The sequence below is a fragment of the Cololabis saira genome, chromosome 23, assembly GCF_033807715.1.
Source record: "Cololabis saira isolate AMF1-May2022 chromosome 23, fColSai1.1, whole genome shotgun sequence".
NCBI classification, from domain to species: Eukaryota; Metazoa; Chordata; class Actinopteri; order Beloniformes; family Belonidae; genus Cololabis; species Cololabis saira.
In genome coordinates this window covers 23,495,579-23,516,412 of record NC_084609.1, presented here as the reverse complement: position 1 = coordinate 23,516,412, position 20,834 = coordinate 23,495,579, and the positions used below count along the sequence as shown (strand labels likewise).

Sequence of the window (20,834 nt, the reverse complement as noted above, 5' to 3'; positions counted from 1 at the left end):
TTTGAGAGCACGAGTAAATCCAGTGTTGATCTGCTCTGAATCTCACATGTCTTACAATAGCAAACAATCACATTTCCATCCATTCATCCATTAACTTCTGTTAGTCATGTTTGGGTCATGGGGACAGCAGCCTAAGCAGAGAAATCCAGACCTCCCAGGCCCGGACTCAAGCGTTCGGCTGTTACCTGTAACAAAACACATATTGCCTCAGATGAGGGAAAAACAACTTGTCTCATTCGGACTGATGGTGCTTTCACACCTGTCCCGTTTGGAGCAGTTGTTCCGAAACAGGGAGCGTTTCCCCCTAAAGATTGGTTCGTTTGGTACATGTGACACAGCAATCGCGCTTGGATGCGGGACAAGACAAGCGAGCCGAGATCTCCTAGGAGAGGTGGTCTCGGCCCGATTCCATTCCAGACCTGGAGCGGTGCGTTTGGAGTGAAAACATAATCCACACAGCAACCGACACAACTCCATTCATTGTGTATTGTGCGACTGCAGAGCAAGGAGAAGAGTCGGCGCAGCCTCCACCACCTTCTCTCCTATTGGACACAACTTTCTCTGTCCTCCCTTCTCTCTCTTCTCTCTTCTCTCCTATTGGACGTGCCGAGATGTCGTCACAGCGCAGCACAGTGAAATTAAAAAATGTTAAATGCGGGCAGGCAGGCGCGGCGCAAACGCTGCGGCAGGCGCCCTCTCGCGCGGCCCGCTCTTGCGCCGGTAGCACATACACAATGAATGGGATCGCCGGCGGCGGTCTGCGCTTTGTGCCCTGTGAAAGGGGTTATGACCACTGTTGTTTTTTTCCGGGGTACGGAAGAGGAAACTCCTTCCGCGTTCATTTCTGACCAATGAGAGAACAGTTGGTTGGTGCATGGCATTTGTTAACAGCTTTGAACCGCTACAGACGGTTGCCTTGTGAACAGAAATGAAAAACGAAACAACTGTATCGATTTAGCCACTGAATCGGAAAAAAACAAACGGGCCACAGATCTGAAAGCACCCTAAGTGAGCCCAAAGGTCCAGCAGCCAGGTGCTCCTCAGTGAGCCCCTCCACCATAACTGGTTTCAAGGTGATGTCCTGGTAAACTTGTCCCTAATATCCCTTGTTCAGGTAAGAGATACTAGGAGCTAGGGCTGTTCGATTAATCGATTTTAAATCGTAATCGCGATTATGTAATTAGAACGATGTTAAAATGTGAAAATCGTAAAATCGATTTTTCACTTTTTTTTTTTTTTTAACCTTGTCTGCACACATATTAATGATTGATACCATATTAATGATTGATGGAAATACCTCTCAATGCCTGTGACAAGTGCCCCATCGGAGAGGCTCTTTAGTGTAGGAGGGGGCGTTGTAACATGCCACCGGGCATCCCTCAAGCCAGATGCGGTAGACCGGCTCGTGTTCCTTGCAAAAAACTTGCAAATGTGAATAGCAAATGTAATGACTGACATTACACACCTCTACCTCCTTCATGGGTTGCATTATTATTTAGCATGCAAAGACCCAGTTTAGTTTAATTAGAAAATGTCTTGTTTTATTTAATTGGAAATATAACTTACTGTATGTTTGCAAGTGCTGATTTGCTGATTTTTTTTTTCAGAGATAAAACTTTATATTTTATTATATTTTTTTTAACTTTTTTTAAACTTATTTTACAGAGTTTTGCACTTTATTCATTCATTTTTGGTTTAATAAGAGCAAAGTTTGTACTTAAAGCCCAATGGGGCAAATGTTCAATAAAAAAACAGCATATTTGAAATCATTTCTTTGCCTTTTGTCAATTCACAAAATAATCGTAATCGTAATCGAAAATCGGATTTTGAGAGAAAAAAATCGAGATTTTATTTTTGGGCAGAATCGAACAGCCCTATTAGGAGCTCTTGAGCTCAAATTTCCATTTACGTCCTCCTGAATTTGCTCATTTGCTCTTAGTCTGAATTCATCCAGACACAATGTACTGACTCCAGTCAGTAACCGTTGTCTGGAAGAGGGATATTTAGGTTCTTTATGTGCTATCTCCATATATGTTCTCTTAAATCGCTCTCAGTCTGACACTTTCTCCTGGACCAATTTGCCTTTGGAGACACAACCAGGGGCAATAGACTGTCAAGAGAGCTGCTGAAGGAGCCACTCATCCACCCCCCCTGAAAAAAAAGAAAATAGCTTCTGAGGTCATTCAAGCATGCAAACCTTTCATCATGATGAGGTAATGAGGTAGCAAAATATATATATATATATATATATATATATATATATATATATATATATATATATATATATTTTACTTTTGTGAATTATCTGATTACAATCAAAAATTCCTCATTTGAACATCAAAATTAACAGATAACTCAGACTCCTGACACAGAAATGCTTTGACATGCAGTCTGTGGACAGTGTCTTTGCAAAGGAGATGAAATTCATGAAGTTGTAATGTGTGAAATACGTAGCTGAAAACTACATGTCTCTGGCATTCCCTTGTTAACAGGAATGGAAACATAAAAAACCTTGACAGAATCATCCAATATTTGCATATTGTACAACATGAACCTTTGAAAGGGTTTTTAGATTAGGCACACCAAGGACCTCAAGCTCTCCGATAATGGAACAGAAACTGTAATAAAGTCATTAGTCTTTTCCTTTAGGTTGCTAATAAGCTCTTCCTAAAAATGAATGACACTGATTTAGAAATTAAAGCTTATATTTCTATCTTTAACTTTCTTCCCTTTGCTTTACATTACATACCGAGTGACAAAAGTCATCTTTACAGGAAAAGTACACCAATATTATGACGTGGAAAATGAACGTGTGTCTCCTCTGTCAAATGTCTCTCATACACAAAGAATTAATGAGATGGGTTCTTTTAGTGATGCAAATGTGATTAATTATTTCTCAGCTAATGCTTAGTTTCTTTTGTTTAAATATCAAGTGTCTGGGCTGTGATAAAGAGGAATTACACTAGGCCTATAATATGTCTGAATCTATGTCAAACCATTTTCATGCATATGAAAAGTTGCAGTCAAGAGTTTTCTGCTGCCATTTAACTATCACTATATAGCATACTTACATTATCACGACTAAGAGACCATTTTGGCATGCCAAAAGCCAGATCAATCAATCAATCAATCACTAAAAATCAGCAGCTGCCAGGCATTTTACTTTTTTTTTTTAAAAAACACCTGCTCAATTTGAACACATTGGAGCTTTTAGGAAGAGGGCCTTAATGGTAGGATAGGGGATTTTTTCGATTATGCCACTCCCCATCATGAACCTTGCCATGAATCCATTAACCCACTCTAAAAACCCTCCAGGTTTAAAAATACTGTAAAATTACCTACCTTACCTTTAAAGAGACATAAGCAATAGTAGAACATTTAAGACCAAAGGCGGCGAGACATTGTCCCCCAATGTACAATGCAGTATTTGTAAAATTACTTTTGTTTTGTTGACATTACTACATATAAGGCTATGTAAAAAACTACACAGACTACAAAAATTATATCCGTGACTTAACGGTTATGTAATTTATTGTCTGTACAAAAGTAAATATAGAAAACAAAATCACAACAGAGCGACAGAGAATTTAATCTCCACTGCCTTTTCAGTCCCTCTCATCTCCCAAACTTCCATCACTTTTGCTTTTAAAGCTTTGTTTCACTTTTAGTGCTGTTTTGGCTTCCGTTTCAATGGCAGCAGGCAGCTCTACAAAGCAAAAAGCACCACTATGCAGCATAACCCGACAAAAAGGGGGGAAATAAAGGAGAAAAAAAGGCAAGCGAGCAAAGTTAGCAGCTCGTTATCAAGCACAGTGGGGGACTTAGCAGTTAAATAGCCAGTTGTTTCCTTCCGCGGTTGTTGGTGGAGATCAGACTGCTGAGGGAATGAGAATGAGACCGACACTCCCTCGATTCCCAGAAATCCAGTCCAAACAATTAAGATTTCAGTTTCTATCTCCTAAATAACTCCAAATATGTCCCAGCAAAGTTAGCAGATCAACTTAAAACATCCTTCGATTGTAACTTTATTTTAATACTTTGTCTCCATGACCATCAAAAGGAACAGACTCGTCTCGGATTTAATGGATTTAAAGAAAATCTTAATTCATGTAAGAGTGCAACTGCGAATGACCACGAGTATTACTGCAGTGGAATCTAGACCAATTGCCTTTCAGCTATTTATTATTAGATTGTAAAATTGGATTTTAAAAAATGCATGAGGATGAGGAGAACATTTTTATGATCCTTCTAGATCTGGCTGCAGTGCTGTTTAAAACATAAAGAGACATAAAAGAGAACTCTCTCTCCTGCTGCGACTTCTTCACTCGGTAATGTGAGGATTTTGAAACATTTATTCAATTATCTGTTTATTAGGTTCTTAGGAGACTTCATTCGGAGCAGGCCTTCTCTCAAAGGGCCTGGAGGGAGTTTTGTTTCATGACAGCCGCAGTGTGTGTTCATCTGCCTCCTCAATACTGGATCCACCTGTCAGAAGACGAAGTGGGTCACAAGCGAAGCCATATTGGGGGACTGCCACCTCAACTTTTATCACTGATTAAAGTATAAGGATCTTAGTGTTGGACACCCTACTGGACACGGGCCGTATGTTCTGGCTTTTTCCTTTGATTAAGTCTTCCTTCAGATTTATTGGCCATGGGAAATAATGGGAAACACAGTGAATGTCGAAGTTTTAGGTCATTACTCATGGCTTTTATTGGCGTGGGCTCTGTCTGGCGTAAAGCCAGTGACCTGCACAGAGGACAAAGCAAGTAACGCCTCTCCTGGCTCCTGGTAGAGCCGAGCATAGCAAGTGAGGGAGTGCAGAGCCGGCCTGGAGACAGTGAGGAAATGTGGCAGCGGTGTAGGTGAGTCGAGTGAATTTGTTGAATAATTTACCAAAAAGATTTCAGTCCTTTGAAACTAGGGTTACAGAAAGTGTAAGGTAACTTCTAATGAGGATTTAAAATGACACTGTAGAAGGTAGAAGCTGCGGGAGGTAAACTCTGTGTACTTGGTTAAAGTTCACTGACAAAGATTTATATTCTTTAAAAAAAAGTAAAATCTATGGTTGCTACAAGGCATGAATGTATCATTTGTTATAGATTTGCAAGTGACCAGGGTTTTCACGGGGGCGGGAAGTGTCCATAGGAATTTACAGAAACTTTCTTTGAAATGTTTAGAGGAATCATTTTGGAAATGTAACAAAAAGGAATTAAACGCTGTAAGTGACATTGTTCTGTAAAATACATTTAGAGACTTAAATAAAACCACTGATGCAATGCCATGCACTCATGCACATGCATACATTAACAGTTAGATGAGTAATTGTAATACTCTGGAACGATTTAAACAGTTTAAAATTGGTGCTGGAGACTGGATCAGGGGTCGTTGAGTGCCACGGTCCTGCATGTCTTAGATACTGCCCTGCTTCAGCACACCATGATACAAGCAACTGTGTCATCAACAGATTTGTACAGACCTTGATGACGAGCTAATGAAGACCGTTATCTAGATTCAGGTGTGTTGAAGCCAAGAAACAGCTAAAACACAAGACAGTGGCACTTGAGGACCAGGGTTGCCGGCCCCTGATCAAGAGGTTTGTATTCCTCAGTTAGCATGCTAAAGCAAACTACGGCCCACGTTCTTGTATGATGAGAAAAAAGTGGCTGGTGGGAGACAAAGGAAACAGTGACGAGGTAGCTGGCACCATGATAACCAGACTCTTTGAAAATCCCTAGAATCTTGCTGCCCCAAAAGTGAGCCATGGACACAGTTTCTGATTCGCAGGACAGTCTTCCAATTTGCTTTCGTCCTTCTGAAATGAAGCAGGTGGCTGAATTACCTCGTCACGATTTTTAACATGCATTTGTGAATGCAGGATTTTCTGTAATTCTTAAACTTTTGATAAAATGAACTATGGATGATAAAATACCCACATTTTTTGCCGTTTTATCTTAAATTGTTGACCCATGCCGTCTTTCTAAAACGCTGTGAATCCCAAAAGATGCTGCTGTGAGCACTTCTCTGCTATGGATGCTTTTGCACCACATTTGAGGTTAAAGTGTGAGTTTTCAAGGCCAGGAGTTCCGATGTAAAAATATTATGCATGCACAAAAACCACATGCATGTATTTTTCTGCACATAAATTAATGTTTAAAAGGAACGTGCGCTGAAACTAAAGTAAAAAAATACCACTTCTTCACAGCATGTGCATCCGAGCAATTTAATTTCAGAAAGATCGATGAAAGGGAACAGGAAACACAATTTCACGGCCCCAACAAGTACGATAGTGACTATTTTAATGTATTTATTTCTTTTAATGTACCTTTTGACATTATACTATCATTGTGAATGCTGTAAATAATTAGTCACAGAAAATAACCAGGTAGCTCTGGTAGAGGAGGAAGGCCTTGCTAATGTGACTTCAAGACAAAAACAAGTATTTAAAAATTGATTAAGATTATTCTGCTTTACAGTGACCAAATTGCACTTTTTAAAATAAAACAGATTAATAAAGTTCATCTAACTTAGGCCGGATGCTATCTTGTGTGAGGTGATGCACATTTCGGTTAGAGCCAAAGTTGTATTTTACTTTTTTTCCCCATTTGACACCTTAATTCTTTCTTATTGACTGATGAAGTAAATTAAACCAGTTTCCGTTTTTGGTGCAGCCTATGCATCTATAGAAGAGGACGCACCAGGGCGCACACCTGTGCCATTCGTGCATATGCAGTTTTAGTCGTGAAGCCATACAAAGTTCACTGCGTCTGTCTCCAGATGTGCAAGGGCTGCAACCTTTTCTGTCAAGTCAAACTTTATCGTTCTCTCTGTGTTTCTCCTAATTGGGCTTTTGCACATATGCAGAGAGATATTTACTCTTATTTGCTTTTCTCGAGAGCAGTGGCTCGTTTAAGATCAGCAGAGGATAATGTCAGACGTGCACACCCACAAAGTCACAAGCCAGCATGCAGTGTTTCCACTCTGAATCCTTGAATCCTCTGTTAATTGCTTTCTGCATAGTGGATGGACGGATCATGGCTTGCTGAGGCTTTTGCAATGTAAACAAGTGTGCAGACACATACACACTCATTCTGGGGCCGGATTCCAGCTCGCGGAAGACTGTTATCAGCTAATTAATCCTTTTAGACAAAAGGGAGCGATCTTCTTGGCACTGCAATGAGACTTTTCTGGTTTAAATGGCACCATCACTCCTCCATCCAGGAGTAAACTAAGGAGAAAGTGCAGCTTTCAAGTCCTGTGATCATAACTTAAAGGGGACCTATTATGGCATCTAATGCCTATTTTAAACAGGCTTTGAATGTCTTAAAAACAAGCTTTTGATTGTTTTTGCTAAATAAATTAGAAATTCAGCCTCTGAGCCATGTCTTTATCATCCCATTCTCTAACCTCATTATCTATGTGGGATTCTGAGTGGGAGGGGCTATGATAATGAGGCACTGTGTTGATTGGCTGCCTGAATGACGCAATACACCGCTACGAAAAAAGGGCGGAAGCTCTGGCCGGCGGAGTTAGTTGTGGGCGTCGTGGGGAGACCACTTTATATATGTTAAAGCAAGAAAAAATGTGTTTTTCATAATAGGTCCCCTTTAAATGGCTAGTCTGACGTTCAGGGCTACATCGGAGCTCTGTCGGAGCTGAGGTCCAGGCTGCTGCCTGCGTGGCTTACAAACTACAGGTTGTCCTCCAGGTAGCCCCGGTAACGGGCTTCACCCGTGAGCCAAGTTAGCCTCTGTGGCAGCTTGGGGAACTACAAATTTCAGAACATCTGGGATGGTGTCAGACTAACAAGCAGGATGTGCCTCTTGGTCAGAGCATGGTACTTATTTACAAAAATAAAAGTGATTCCGAAATGTAATATCTATTGGTATATGTTTACGCTATAGTATTACTATGTATTGTGTGTGCATGCGTGAAAGCAGTCAGAAAGTGTTACAAAATCGTTCCATGTTTCATGAAACCACCTTTCGTATCCCAGTTAAATGGATGTTTTATCATACGCAGTTCTGCTCAAATTTTTAAACAATTTGTCATCGTAGCAAATTTTTTGGTGCATCCTTAATGATCTTTAAATATACAGGACTGTCTCAGAAAATTAGAATATTGTGATAAAGTCCTTTATTTTCTGTAATGCAAAAATGTCATACATTCTGGATTCATTAAAAATCAAATGAAATATTGCAACCCTTTTATTATTTTAATATTGCTGATCATGGCTTACAGCTTTAAAAAACTCAAATATCCTATCTCAAAGAATTTGAATATTCTGGGAATCTTAATCTAAAGCTGTAAGCCATAATCAGCAATATTAAAATAATAAAAGGCTTGCAATATTTCAGTTGATTTGTAATGAATCCAGAATGTATGACATTTTTGTTTTTTTTAATTGCATTACAGAAAATAAAGAACTTTATCACAATATTCAGTCCTGTAACTGCTGATCCATCACTTTATGGGAACAGTCTTGTGTAAGAATAACGTTACAGGTGCATCACAGGAAATGTTAGACTTTTGCATAACCTTGTAGGAATGATCTCCAAGCATCATGCTTTCTGTCAGTCTAACCTTGGGGGAACCAGGGTCTAACAGTAGGGATGAATCAGTGTGTTTGGATCCCAGCAGCATGTGTATCACCGGTTCTCTTCCTGGTCCATTGCCTTAACTTACAGGAGCCTGATTCACTGTCCCAGCAGGGCAGCAGAGGCTTTTTAAGAATATGCACCAATTCTTTATATTCATCATATAATTAGATTTTAGGCTAATGACTTTCAGGGTGTGTGGAGTATTCCTTGGGAAAGAGCCTCAGGCTGGGCTAATCAAAGCCACACTGCTTGTTCCAATAACCTCGAGGCTTGACTAATGTGGAAGAGCAGAGTTTCCTTTCCATTTACCCAGCACCCGTGGATGAAATGCAGCAGCAGCAGTTTTTTAAACGGCAGAAAGAAGGCTTTAACAACTTAACGACTCCTTTGCCATATATGGTGATCACCTGCAGCCCACGCTTGGCTCAGCATCATTTTCCAACAGCTCATACCTTATACCGGGAGGAGATTATTTGGGGGAAGCTGTGACGTAACCCGGAGCTAAGCAGAAGGAGGGGGGAAAGGATCTTATGAGGGGATCATACAGAGAGATATAAATATGAGAGATGGTGTGTGGATTTGTTTGGATCCTGCTTTTTCTTCCCTTTTTGCATCATCCGGTGGAAGCCTATAAAGTACTGACCCTGTGCAACCCCCAGCTTTCACCCAGTCGGGGGATTTCGTCGATCACACGTGTTTTGGACGGTGTGTTTTCAAGAGGCATCTGACAAAAGTGGGGATTATCTCGGAGACGCATACTGTACACTGATACAAATATTGTGCTTGATCTATTTAAAAAAAATAAGTCAACTTTTTGCATGAGATTATTATGTAGATCAAGAAAGACTAGTCTTTGTATAAACTACTTAATTTTCTATATGTAAATAATACATTTTGCAAGTACAGTCTACTTAATTGTGTTAAGTTTACTTTATTTATCAAAATTAATTTGACTAAGAAAAAAAAGAAAAAGAAAAAAAAGAAAAAGAGAAAAAAAGGAAAAAAAAGAAAACAAGGAAAAAAGAGAAAAAAGGGAAAAGACAAAAAAGAAAAAAAAGAAAAAAAGGAAAAAAGAAAAAAACATTAAGTTGACTTTACTTGCAAATTAATTTTTTGTATGTAAATACATTTTGCAAGTACAGTCTACTTAATTGTGTTAAGTTTACTTTATGTATCAAAATTAATTTGACTAAGAAAAAAAGAAAGAAAAAAAGAAAGAAAAAGAGAAAAAAAGAAAAAAAGAGAAAAAAAGGAAAAAAGGAAAAAAAAAGAAAAAGGAAAAAAAAGAAAAAAGAAAAAAAGAGAAAAAAGGTAAAAAAGAAAAAAGGGAAAAGACATAAAAGAAAAAAAAGGAAAAAATAAATAAATAAAAAAACACTAAGTTACTTGCAAATTATTTTGTACATACTAAAAATCGAGTAGTTTATACAAAGACTAGTCTTTCTTGATCTACATAAAAATATCATGCGAAAAAGTCGCTTTAATTTTTTTAAGTAGATAAGAAGCAAGATATGTTTTACTGTGGTGTTTTACAAAGAAAGCATGTTTCATCTAAACGTTGGTCAATCTGCCCAATAGATTAAAATTGTTAAAGGAAAGGTAAATACGACAAGATCATTGCTTGTTGTTTGTGTGTAAATAAAAAGATTGCCTGGGATTAAATATTTACTGCTTGTTAAGGAAAACAATGCACAATGTCTTGTTTTTTGAACAAATGCAGATTAAGTTCAAAACTAGATGTATTCATGTAAAGCAACAAACTTCATTTTCAATTGTTAATATGACAGATTTAAATATGTTAAATTTACATGCACTTAGATTTAAATTTTTCAGTGTAGTTTATGAATCTCTATCTGCGCGTTCTCCTGCGTAAATGGCAAGAGTTGCATCTGACTGAATCCAGGAGGGAACCGGGAGGGAGGTGGAGAGAGAAAGAGAGAGAGAGAGAGCGAGAGAAAGAGAGACAGAGAGAGGGAGAGAAGGAGGGAGGGAGGGTAAAACTTGCGGGAGAGAGAGAAGGGCTGCAAGGCTTGTGCTTGTGCCTCTTCAGCAGCGGGAGAGACGTGCGTAACAACCGCGGAGAGTCAGCTGTGGCCGCAGCGCCGTGGACCGCCGTGCGCGTAAAACCTGACCACTAAAAAAAAAGAAAAAAAAAGGAAAAAAAAAAAGCAGAACGAGGAGAGAAGGAAAGATGCCAGCCCTTCAGACGGTGTTTGGGAGTTAATCGCCCACTCGGTTTGGAGCCACACTGACGCACCGACGGGGGGGAAAGAAATAACCGCGCGCCTTACGGATTCTCAGCCTTTTTTCTTATATATTCACCTCTTTTTTTTTTAATTACCGGAGATTTTTTTTTTTTTCATTCAGCACTATGAATGCTCAGTTCCAGCAGGGAACGAGTCCGCGTCTGTCCGTGAGCTGAGCTGGAGTGCGTCTCCTCCGCCGCACGGCTGTCTCGGTGCGCCTGCACGGAGCCTCCTGCCCCGGGATGCAGCTGCTCAGACTGGCCTGGGCTCTGACCGCAGCGGCCATCTGCTGCTTCCTCATCCTCCTCATTCACTCCCGCCTGCTCAAAGAAGGTAAATCCCTCACAAATCCACCGATGTACCTGTAAAAAAACCCGTGCGCAACTGCCCCCTTTTTACGCAGTGAATGAAGTTTTCTGCAGGACGCAATCACCTCCAGGGTTCTCCATCAACAAGTCATCTGTCTGGTTGATCAAAATTCCAAATAAACCAAGAATGAACTGCAGTTCCAGCTTGCAGTAGGGGGGCAAAGTACCCCCAATATTCACTGTTTAGGTTTTTTTTTTTTTTTTTTTAATGCAGATCTTCCGTAAACGTTTTCAATAGATGGCACTAGAGTCTTGCTTTAGGGTAACATTGAGGTCAAGCGGTTTAAATGTTGCTCCTTTCACCTTCTTTTGTGTTTGCTGACCCTTTCGTGTCCACGTCGGGATTTATTTCAGTCCCAATGATCACTCACTCAGCTCCCCAGCCTGGATGGGTTGCTCCGGTGCTTGTCTGCGCTCCACAGCCTGCAGACATGGCTGCTCCATGGCGGGCTGCTCCAGCTTTTGGGGATGGTAATGAACGGAGTGTCATTTGCTGACATTCACCAGTGAATGGCATGTGGTTTAATGAGTCATAACTTGAGTGATGTTTTCAGTGGGGCACATTATACCCGTAACCAGTCATTAATTCTACGCACAATGCAGCATAATAAATACAAATCACATCTATCAGTGGGGGGATCTTCATGCAAAGGTTGAGCACATTTACTGCTCAAACTCCTTATGAAAGTCAAATGGTGTTGCCCTGGGAATTACTGCACTATGGAAAGTGGAAAGCTTGCTAAAAAGAAAAAGAAGGGGGGAAAAAAAGCAGTTAATATTCCCTTGATACATGCATGCCCCAGGGTGTGCAGTCTGTCCTTTTGTGTGGAGTTTGAAAAGCTTGGCTTGGGATGGCTCGCCATCCTCTGTCCGCCTGCAGTCCTGGGGAGATATTCAGGTCAAGCATTGGCAAAGGATGCCCATCAGTACAACAAGGAGTCATTAGACCCTAACCTCAAAAATAAACAAGAACTGGTCAGTCAGCTAAGATGCCAAAATAAGGAGAACACAGATTTCCTTAAGTGGCACATGTCCCAAAGCCTTGCACTGAAGTTTTAATTTACTGTAGTATTTTTCTCCACAGAGGTCATAAAGAGGAGGGTGTCGCTATGAAACAGTGCAAAAAAAAAAGTGCTGCTCGTGGCTGTGTTAATGGGAGGGGGTTCTCATTAGATTCAGGCCATCAGCATTGTTGAGCTTGTTGACTGGCAAGGCAATATTTTTGACCTTGAATGCCGAGTTGTTTGTCTGTATCATGTTGTGCTTTTACATTGAGTTTTTCCCCCCCCCACCCCATCACCCTGCATTCCTTTGCTTTTCAACTTAACATCAAATTTATTTCAACTTTGGGGGAAAGCTGCTTGTCACTCTGTTGCAAACAGATGCAGTTTAACATTGTTATGGTGTGTAGTAAGGCTAATTTGCTGCAGAAAGATGGAGAGGAGTCACACTAAGGAAGGCTGGGAATATGCTCACTTTAATCTACAAGAATGAGCAAGGTCAGAGCTGGCTGTAAGCACTAAGAATACAAAGTGATAAAAATGAATTAAAGGGACTGCTTTAGTAACAGTCTTTTGGGGATGAGGACAATAAAAAGAAAATTCCCATGAGGCCTTGAAAGAACAGACTCGTTTTCAGTCTCGTCTGGATTATTTTTCCAGGATCATCTTGGTTGTCCGATGCTACCATCTCCTGTGCAAGTTAGAACAAAAAGAAGTAGTAAGCAATTGTATTTTTAGTTTCCCCTCTGCCATGTCACAGATTGATCGTCACCGTTGTGTTCTTCATGCATGTGGGTGAGTGTACAGATGTTCATTGAGGCGGTGTGTTATCTGAAAGCAGCACAGTTATTTTCATACCAGTAAAGGTGGCACTACCTGTGAAATAGGGATCTGGGGATGGGGATTTTGGTAATGGGGATGCTCACGAGGAAACTAAATGTCTCCCCTGTGTCATCCTGTTGAGACAACCTGACAACACAAGTGTATTTTTCAAGGCTGTGCACCTCATTGCGTCAACTCTGTTGTATTATCACACAAAAGTTGTTCTGCACTGAGAGGACTGGACTTGGACTGGAAACCCATTCCTACTCTATATACTGGTAATGTGGATGGATTTTGTGCCATAAATTTCTAACAATGTCCACTTCAATAATTCACACAATGGAGCAAATCCCATTTTGCTCTTCATTGGCCGAGAAATTTGTCACATGGCAATAGAAAACCTGACAGGTTCATTGAATAGGTCCTGCAACAGAAATCCACATTTGTCATTGAAACAATGAGAAATGTTATTCACTGAAGTAGAATGATTTGTGGGCTAATGTTTGGGGTTAAATCTCCAGATAAAAATAGAAGTGCTGTTAAAGTACCACTTAAATTCTCGCTGTGTTGTCAAGTTTTGCACTAGGAAAGATTAAATAGCTATAGTTGAATAGCCACAGTGATTTTGAACCAAAGAATAAATAAATTACTTGTGAATGAACAGATAAAAAGTTTTTTCTTCCTTTTAATTGATCGCCCTGAATTAAATGTTGATTGTGCTAGATAGAGTAAAGTCTGTAGGACAATGACACCATTTGCATTAACATTCCTTATGTTATACAAAAAGACCTGCAGAAAGTGCAAGTCTTTATAAGAATGTCAATGCATTTCTTTCTGCAACTTGACAAATAATCTGCAGAGCAAAAAAAAAAAAGGCTTGGTTTGTTTGCAACCCAAAGATCATACGGCATCACTGCAAAACCAAAGCATTCATTTATCTTGTAGCCATTGGTAACGTTCCCAAAGTAGCTGATATGGCATATGTTGAAAGGCAAGTTGCTGTGCAAACTGTAGCTTGATGAAGAAAAAGAGTCCTCATTTTCAAAAGAAGCAGGACGGGTGAAGATGGAGAATAATAGTGAATAAGTTAAAACAGGAAGTTGGGCAGGTGTTCACTCAGTGGAGATCAGCAAATAAAAAACTAAAACACCACAGTGTTTTAGTCTTTTTTTTTAATAACAACACTAATATTTTGAGTTTTTGGGTCAAATGGGAATTGTTACTGTTATTTCTTGTTTTGGATAGTAGCCAGATTGATTCAGTAACACCCACAAGATGTTTTTGAATGGTTTGTGACCTGCATTATTTGCTGGAAAAAGGAAAGCGATATGGCCTTTCTGACTCAAGATTCTGTTGTTCTTTGCCTATTTTGCAAATTACATTGGAATTTTTAGTATTTGAAGTAGTAGGGTTGAAAAGACAGCCAATTTGCATCCTCCACCTCCACCAAACAGACCTGCAGTCTAACAACTGCAGTTATTGATCTCCAGGTACAAGTACAAGCTGAGCCAAAGTGGGCCAAAGTGACAAAGATATGTGTGTACACACTGCACCTGACACCCAGCAAGTTAAATCAGTTTTCATTTATCTCTCAATGAAGTTAAGTTCTAGAGATGCTCTTTAAAAGGCTGTGGATTCAAACGAGCTTCTTTGGCTCAGAGCTGCTGCCTCAGGCAGATTTGGGTCAAGGAGTGGTAAACGCTAGGTGTCATGTATGTGCGTGGCCCATGGAGAAAGTGAGTTTAAAAATGAGGGCATTTCCTGTCTGCACTCCCAAGCAGAAGTTGGCATTGACTGTTTATCCTTGTGTTAAAAAAACAGTTTAAGACATGAAAAAAAGAAGCAAATACAGTCAAAGCACTCTGATTAGGCTGCTTTACGAGGCCCATGTGAAGTTGTGCTTAATTTCATTCCTCAGTTGAGAACATGGGCAACAAAAAGCTTGCTGCCTTCTGTTGAAAGCCTCAAATGCAGACTAGCTGGATTGTAACCTTCAGGTTGTGACCCCACTGCCTGCCAATGAGAGAGCAGATTCATGCAGACATACAAAAAAGAAAATTCATTGCATGACTGATCCCTTGCCCTAGATTTGTCAAACGGCGGATGCTTTGCAGCAGGGTTCACATCTGCTAAACAAGTGCTGACTGTATTAATGGTTGTTGCTCTTTTCCTTTTACTATTTTGTGTGGTCATGTTATTTTTAGTCATAGAGATTTCTGAACACTTATTCAGCTTCGTGACGCCGTCTGCAAATGTCATGTCTTCTATTTCCATTTAAATATTAATTCAGTCGCAGAATGAATATGCTTCAGGCAAGTCTTTGTAAGGCGTGGTTGTTTCAAGCCATCAACTGCATCGGAAACGGGATTGTTTAATCATAGTGGAGACGAAAGTGAAATGCAGCATGAGCTCTGACTTGAGATATTGTGGCAGAGGTGTAGTCATTAAGTATTTCTTCCTCTTGAAGCATATATTATTTATATGCAGAAAGGAGGGATTTTCGGGAACTTAGCCCTCAAGCGCTGCTTTAGGCTCAAGTGAGATAATGTGCATGTATTTAATGCTGCAGTAATACTCCTTTAGCATACAGAAGCATTGTCACAGTTGCCGTGTTTTACTTGGCAAATCCTCTGTGAATTCAAATCCCTCACAGCAATCGTACACACAGGTAAGCATTCCCCGGCATGTAATCTGCTGTAAACTGCTTTAAATTGAGCACAATTTATCTTTAATGGTCTGTATCAGCTGTAATCCATAAGGGCGATGCCCATTAATCAATTGCTTAATTGATTCATTAGTTAAAGGGTTTGTTAATTAAATCACTTTGATGAATCAATCACAGTTGCAGCAGTAACTTGTGGCAGTTTTTCATGGTAATCTGAGGCTGGGCCGAACGACCCCCTTGCGCCCCATGTCCTGGAGCTCTTGTAATCTGCGCTCCTGTCTGTGTGCGGGAAGTCTTCAATATTTGCTCACAGCGCTTTTTTTTTTTTTTTTTTTTTTTTTCCCACAGTTCGTATTGATTGTGGGGCCGTAAAAAGTGTGCACTATTGCACCCAGTTTTCCTAAAGTCCTATTGATTAGGTTTTGGCAGTGATGTGGGACAATAAAAGGGGAAATGGCAGTAGATGAAGTTCTAATGAAAAGCTGGCTGTGAGGATGCTCAATGGGCCCCAACTTTTTACTGGAGAGACTCGATGGCCTTTTGGAAATAGTGATGTCAGGAAGACATGGCCCTTACACACTTCATTCCCTCCCTTACACCCATGAAAGTGCCCTGTGAAACTCCCCAGGGCCCTGCCAATCCAAGCTTGAAGACACAGATTTAAACTACACTGTAAAATCTTGAATCAGCAAGGACAAGCAACGCCACATCCAACATCCTCAGGCGCATTAATGCGATACAGATGTAGGTGATAAAATGTGTAGCACATGCAGTTAATTGTAGCTCAGATTGTTAGATTGTGCTCTTCTCAGACGGGAAGCGTTGGGACCTGCACGAAGAATGAAGTATTGGAGGGTTTTTAGTGATTGCAGCTGTATCTTTAATTAAAACTTCACCCAGTGGCCAGGGTATGTGTTCTGGTCACTGCGCTCTGATAGAGCACTGCTGTATGAATTAGTCATGTGGGCACGCACACATTTACTGAATAAAGGGAAAGGGGGAAGACTGTTGGGACCCACAGGGGAGTTTGTCAAAAAAGAAGAGGGCTGTTAGTTTGAGAGGTTCGAGACTAGCACAGCCATTTGTCTATCTGCTTGTCAGCTGGTGGGAGAAAGATCTTCTCAGATCAGCATTTTCCTTCATGGAGGGGCGGATTCCACTGGGCGCATTTCTTGCAGCACCGGCAACATGTCCATCATGAGTATCTCTCAAAGAGAAGCCCCACCCCTTTGGATGATCCAACCTTAAGCTTATCGTGGATTCATGAAGATATACAAGCTCAAAGAGTGCTGATTTAAGGGAGCTGAGCCGGACCCCCTGTCCGTTTCATTCATAGTCTAAATCTCTTAGTTATTGATTCCCTGACCACCAGGGCGCTTGAGTGTAATGCTTGCACACATTCTTGAGGAAATAACAAGTGGGAAGTGTGTTTACCCTTCTGCAGCTTCAATTTGCAGTTTCATGCTGCGTCAAAAGGTAGAGATGAGGTTACCCTATCGTTCAATCAATCGCCGCGTCTCTGTTCATCTAGCTGATCAATAGCTACTTAGGAAGACTGATCTTCTGTGTGCATGAGATCACAGTCATTTGAATGGCTCTAGAAACAAGGGTTCTCTGCTCTCACAAAAGCTTGGCCCTGGAGGCCGTTGCGACTCCAATGTGGTGTCTGTGATAACAGGCTCGGTCATGCTTTATGGATCTGGTGTGTTCGAACCCTTTTTTCCATTTCCATCTTGACAGAAGTGTAGGTTTAATTTGACATAAGGTTGGCTATAGTGCATTAGCTTTTTGTGTCAAAGGGGCAGAATATTACCAATGCTACGGTGCTCCACCGCAACAAATTGCATGTTACTCTTTAGAAAACTAATGGAGGCTTTATCGATTTGAACAAGGCCAGCCTCGTCCTTTGTCTCGCCTGTCAGATTGTGTCTAAAGCAATTTCATAAAGATCATTATTTTCTTTCTCGGGATGTCTTCCAGCTAAACAAGATCCTCTTTCGTTCATTCCTACGTTTTGCACTGCGGATGGCGACAGCTCTTATGGTCCAATTGAAAATGAATTAGAATAGAATGACACATAATGAAAATCACTAAAAAACATTGGCACGTCACATCCTCTTAGCTTATCGTGGCCTTGAATAGATTGCTTGTGGGGCTCCAATTCCTATTCCCAGTCTAACGCAGTGGAAGAAAATGGGTTTGGCTCACTGTAAGGGACAAGGCGTATCGTTATGGGTCATAACAAGCGGTGCCACTCATTTATCTTCTAATGCCATTAAAGCGTGTGGCGGGAAAAAGGTGCTGACATGGGTGTTAGTCATGCCACAAAGGGAGATAGCTCATCAGGTTTGCAGCTCGCGTGGCCATTGTCATTGACATAATTGATGTCGCTGGCAAGCATTACAGCATCAAATTGTATTTCGACGGGTTGTCGGGATAACATTATTCAAATGATTGCATGTTTTAACTTGTTTACTCGTTGGAAGTTTCTTTGTCTTTTGAAATTGAAAAGTATTTTGAATGCAGACAACAAATCTGTTTTCGCTCCCAGATTGATGAGAAGGGTTTTGCATCACGCAGTAAATTTAAGTCTGAGAGAAATATTGTGAATTATGCACAGCCGAGGAAAACAGAACCTGAACAGTTTTTACATTTTCACTTGAAACTGAAGTAATGGCTCAAATATGGCACTCAAATGGTCTTTGCTGGCTGGGTTGTTGCTCACCTGTTCCGAATGCAACAACCTCTCTTTTCCTGTTCAAAGCCCTTTTTATTAGTTACACTGTTGCTACTTGTAGTTTTATGCTTATGTTTACAGCTCTGCCGATAGAACAGGAGGGAAGGGGAAAAAAAAAATCTGCCTCATCATAATCATTATGGTCCGTTCCACATGGGAGCGAGAAACTTCATTATTGTACCTGCAGGGACTGTTAAAACCAAACTCTTTCAGTGCTGCTGCTGGTGGTTTTAAAGCCACATTCTTCTCCTAAAAGTAATAAACACTACAGACAACATAATTTACAAGGCATGATACATTCACTGCCAGAGGTACTAAAGCACCCTAAGGTTGTGTGTGTCTGTTTCAGCTCAAATAAGGGTGTAGAAGGGTAACAATGTTTCCAAATGTACTGTTCTACCATCTAAGTAATGCATATTTTTCTCTATTTGGTATGCGTTGATGTGCTTTACTTTATCACTCATCCTTTTCCTTTCACAACACCTTCTTTGCTCTGCTCCACTCCCCGCACAGAGTGAGCACGTAGTCAGGTATTTTATATTTCAGAGGTTATTATCACCCAGAAATTTACGGCGAGGGCATGAATCAGATGTACCCCAGACAGCATTTCCCCACATAACCTGAAACACTAAAAGAGGCGGGAGAGAATCATATTTTAATAATGATATGTTCAGCAAATGAAATATGCTAGGTTTGCACGTTTGTCTTGCTGAACAGACAATAAATTAGATCATATCCTGTGCTACATAAGCCCAAGGATAAGACTACATTGGGTGAGAAAGGAAAGAGGACTTGTGGGATGCAGGAAAAAAAAAGAATGCCCTTGCCTTCATCAAATGGCGAGGAGGGGAAACACTGATGTGTACGTACTGGTGGCATGACATATCTCCTGTGTGAGGTTCCCTGTGTGCCTCAGAGCACCTCTGGATGACAAGGCTGGCATGAAAACACACAGGCCCTGCCTGCAGATAAAACACTGAGGGCATGGATGTCTGCGTATTAACTTGCAAGGGTGTGGTGACAAATACAAGCCTAGGCACACTATCACAAATATACAGCCGGGCTTGACAGACCATATGCACCGTCTTATGTTTGCTGTAGTACATTCCAAGTCTAATTGATCAAACAGACTGTGTGAGTGTTCGCAGGAAGTATGATCATATATTCCAAACACGTCACCCTTCAGCATCCACAGAGGCGGCTGTGTCTACATATGCATACATAGCTACTAGGGGTCACTTCGGCACACACTCAAACACACATACAGTACAATACAGTGCAGTATGTTCTTGGGGGACTCCAGAGATGATGAAATATCCCTCTGCAGGCCGTGCACAGTCCACGATGAAGCCAAGATGACAATACACACACTTGGAGGGATCACTAAAGCAGTCTTGTCACTGATGGATATGTGTGCGCGAACAGATGAAGCATCTGCTTCGTCGTCTCTGTGCCAGCAGCTTGATAACGTGACATAAAACATGTGCATGCACATCACATCTGCAAAATTTTAGCATCATCTGTCATTTGGCTGCCACACATTGACAGATACAGTGTATTCCATTTATCAGCTGAACACTTGACATAATCTCTCGCTCACGCACGGAAGCAGAAGTAAAACCAGTGATATCTCAGCCTTAATAATGTCTGATAGGTAAGCGGAGCACTTCTACCCACATGCCTTTTGGCCCAGGATGAACCACTTGAGCAAATTGCCTCCTTAATTGATGGACTTGAACTGGTTGCAGTGAGCTAGCTTACATATGTGTGTGTGTGTTTGTGTGTGCGTGCATGTGTGCGTGCACACGTACGACCGTTGGGGTTGCTGCTGCCGCCTGCGGCTACAGGAGGGGGCAGTATTAGTGGAAAAAGAAATCTGTCAGCCTGGTAATGAAATAATTGGCACAAACAGTTACACACACGGCCGCCTGTGTGGCACACACATGCGTGTGAACACACACCCCGCATGCCAAAGCTGCACTTTCTTGTGTGCGACAGACACGCTGCCACAGCCATGAGTACAGATAACAGCCTGGTGGAAGAGCCTAAAGCACCATTTCCTCTGGTTGTAGCTACAAATGAACTCACCCAGTGGCTGAACATGGACACACGGTGACGGCTAATGAGGTGGAAAGAAGCACACCGATACGACGCAGAGAAGAAAATTACGGAAATGCTAAGGATGGACAGGAAGGAAACATGGGAGAGATTGAGACTGAGACAGAGTCACAGGCTGTATTCAATGGGTTGCTTGAAATAAAATATTTTGGGGGTTGGTTACCATGGCAACTCAGGTAACGGCAGACGCAGATTGGCAGTGCCAGTAACCTCCACCAGTGCTAATGAGAGGGAGCGAGAGAAAGAAATTTGATTTGGTTCAAGCCCGCTACTTAGG

At 41.0% G+C, this 20,834-nt stretch overlaps 1 protein-coding gene across 3 annotated transcripts in view; it reads left to right on the top strand.

Annotated features, from left to right (window-relative positions):
- Positions 1-20,834, top strand: part of LOC133423944 (chemokine-like protein TAFA-5) — a 195,744-nt gene that overhangs the window by 48,626 nt on the left and 126,284 nt on the right. Inside the window, exon 1 of one of the 3 annotated variants that reach the window (XM_061714292.1) lies at positions 10,635-11,179. The exons of the other annotated variants lie outside the window; for them this stretch is intronic. Within the exon in view, the coding sequence (XP_061570276.1) occupies positions 11,089-11,179 (91 nt within the window). The 5' untranslated portion in view covers positions 10,635-11,088. Of the gene's footprint in view, positions 1-10,634; positions 11,180-20,834 lie in introns of those variants that run through there. 3 annotated transcript variants of the gene reach the window in all.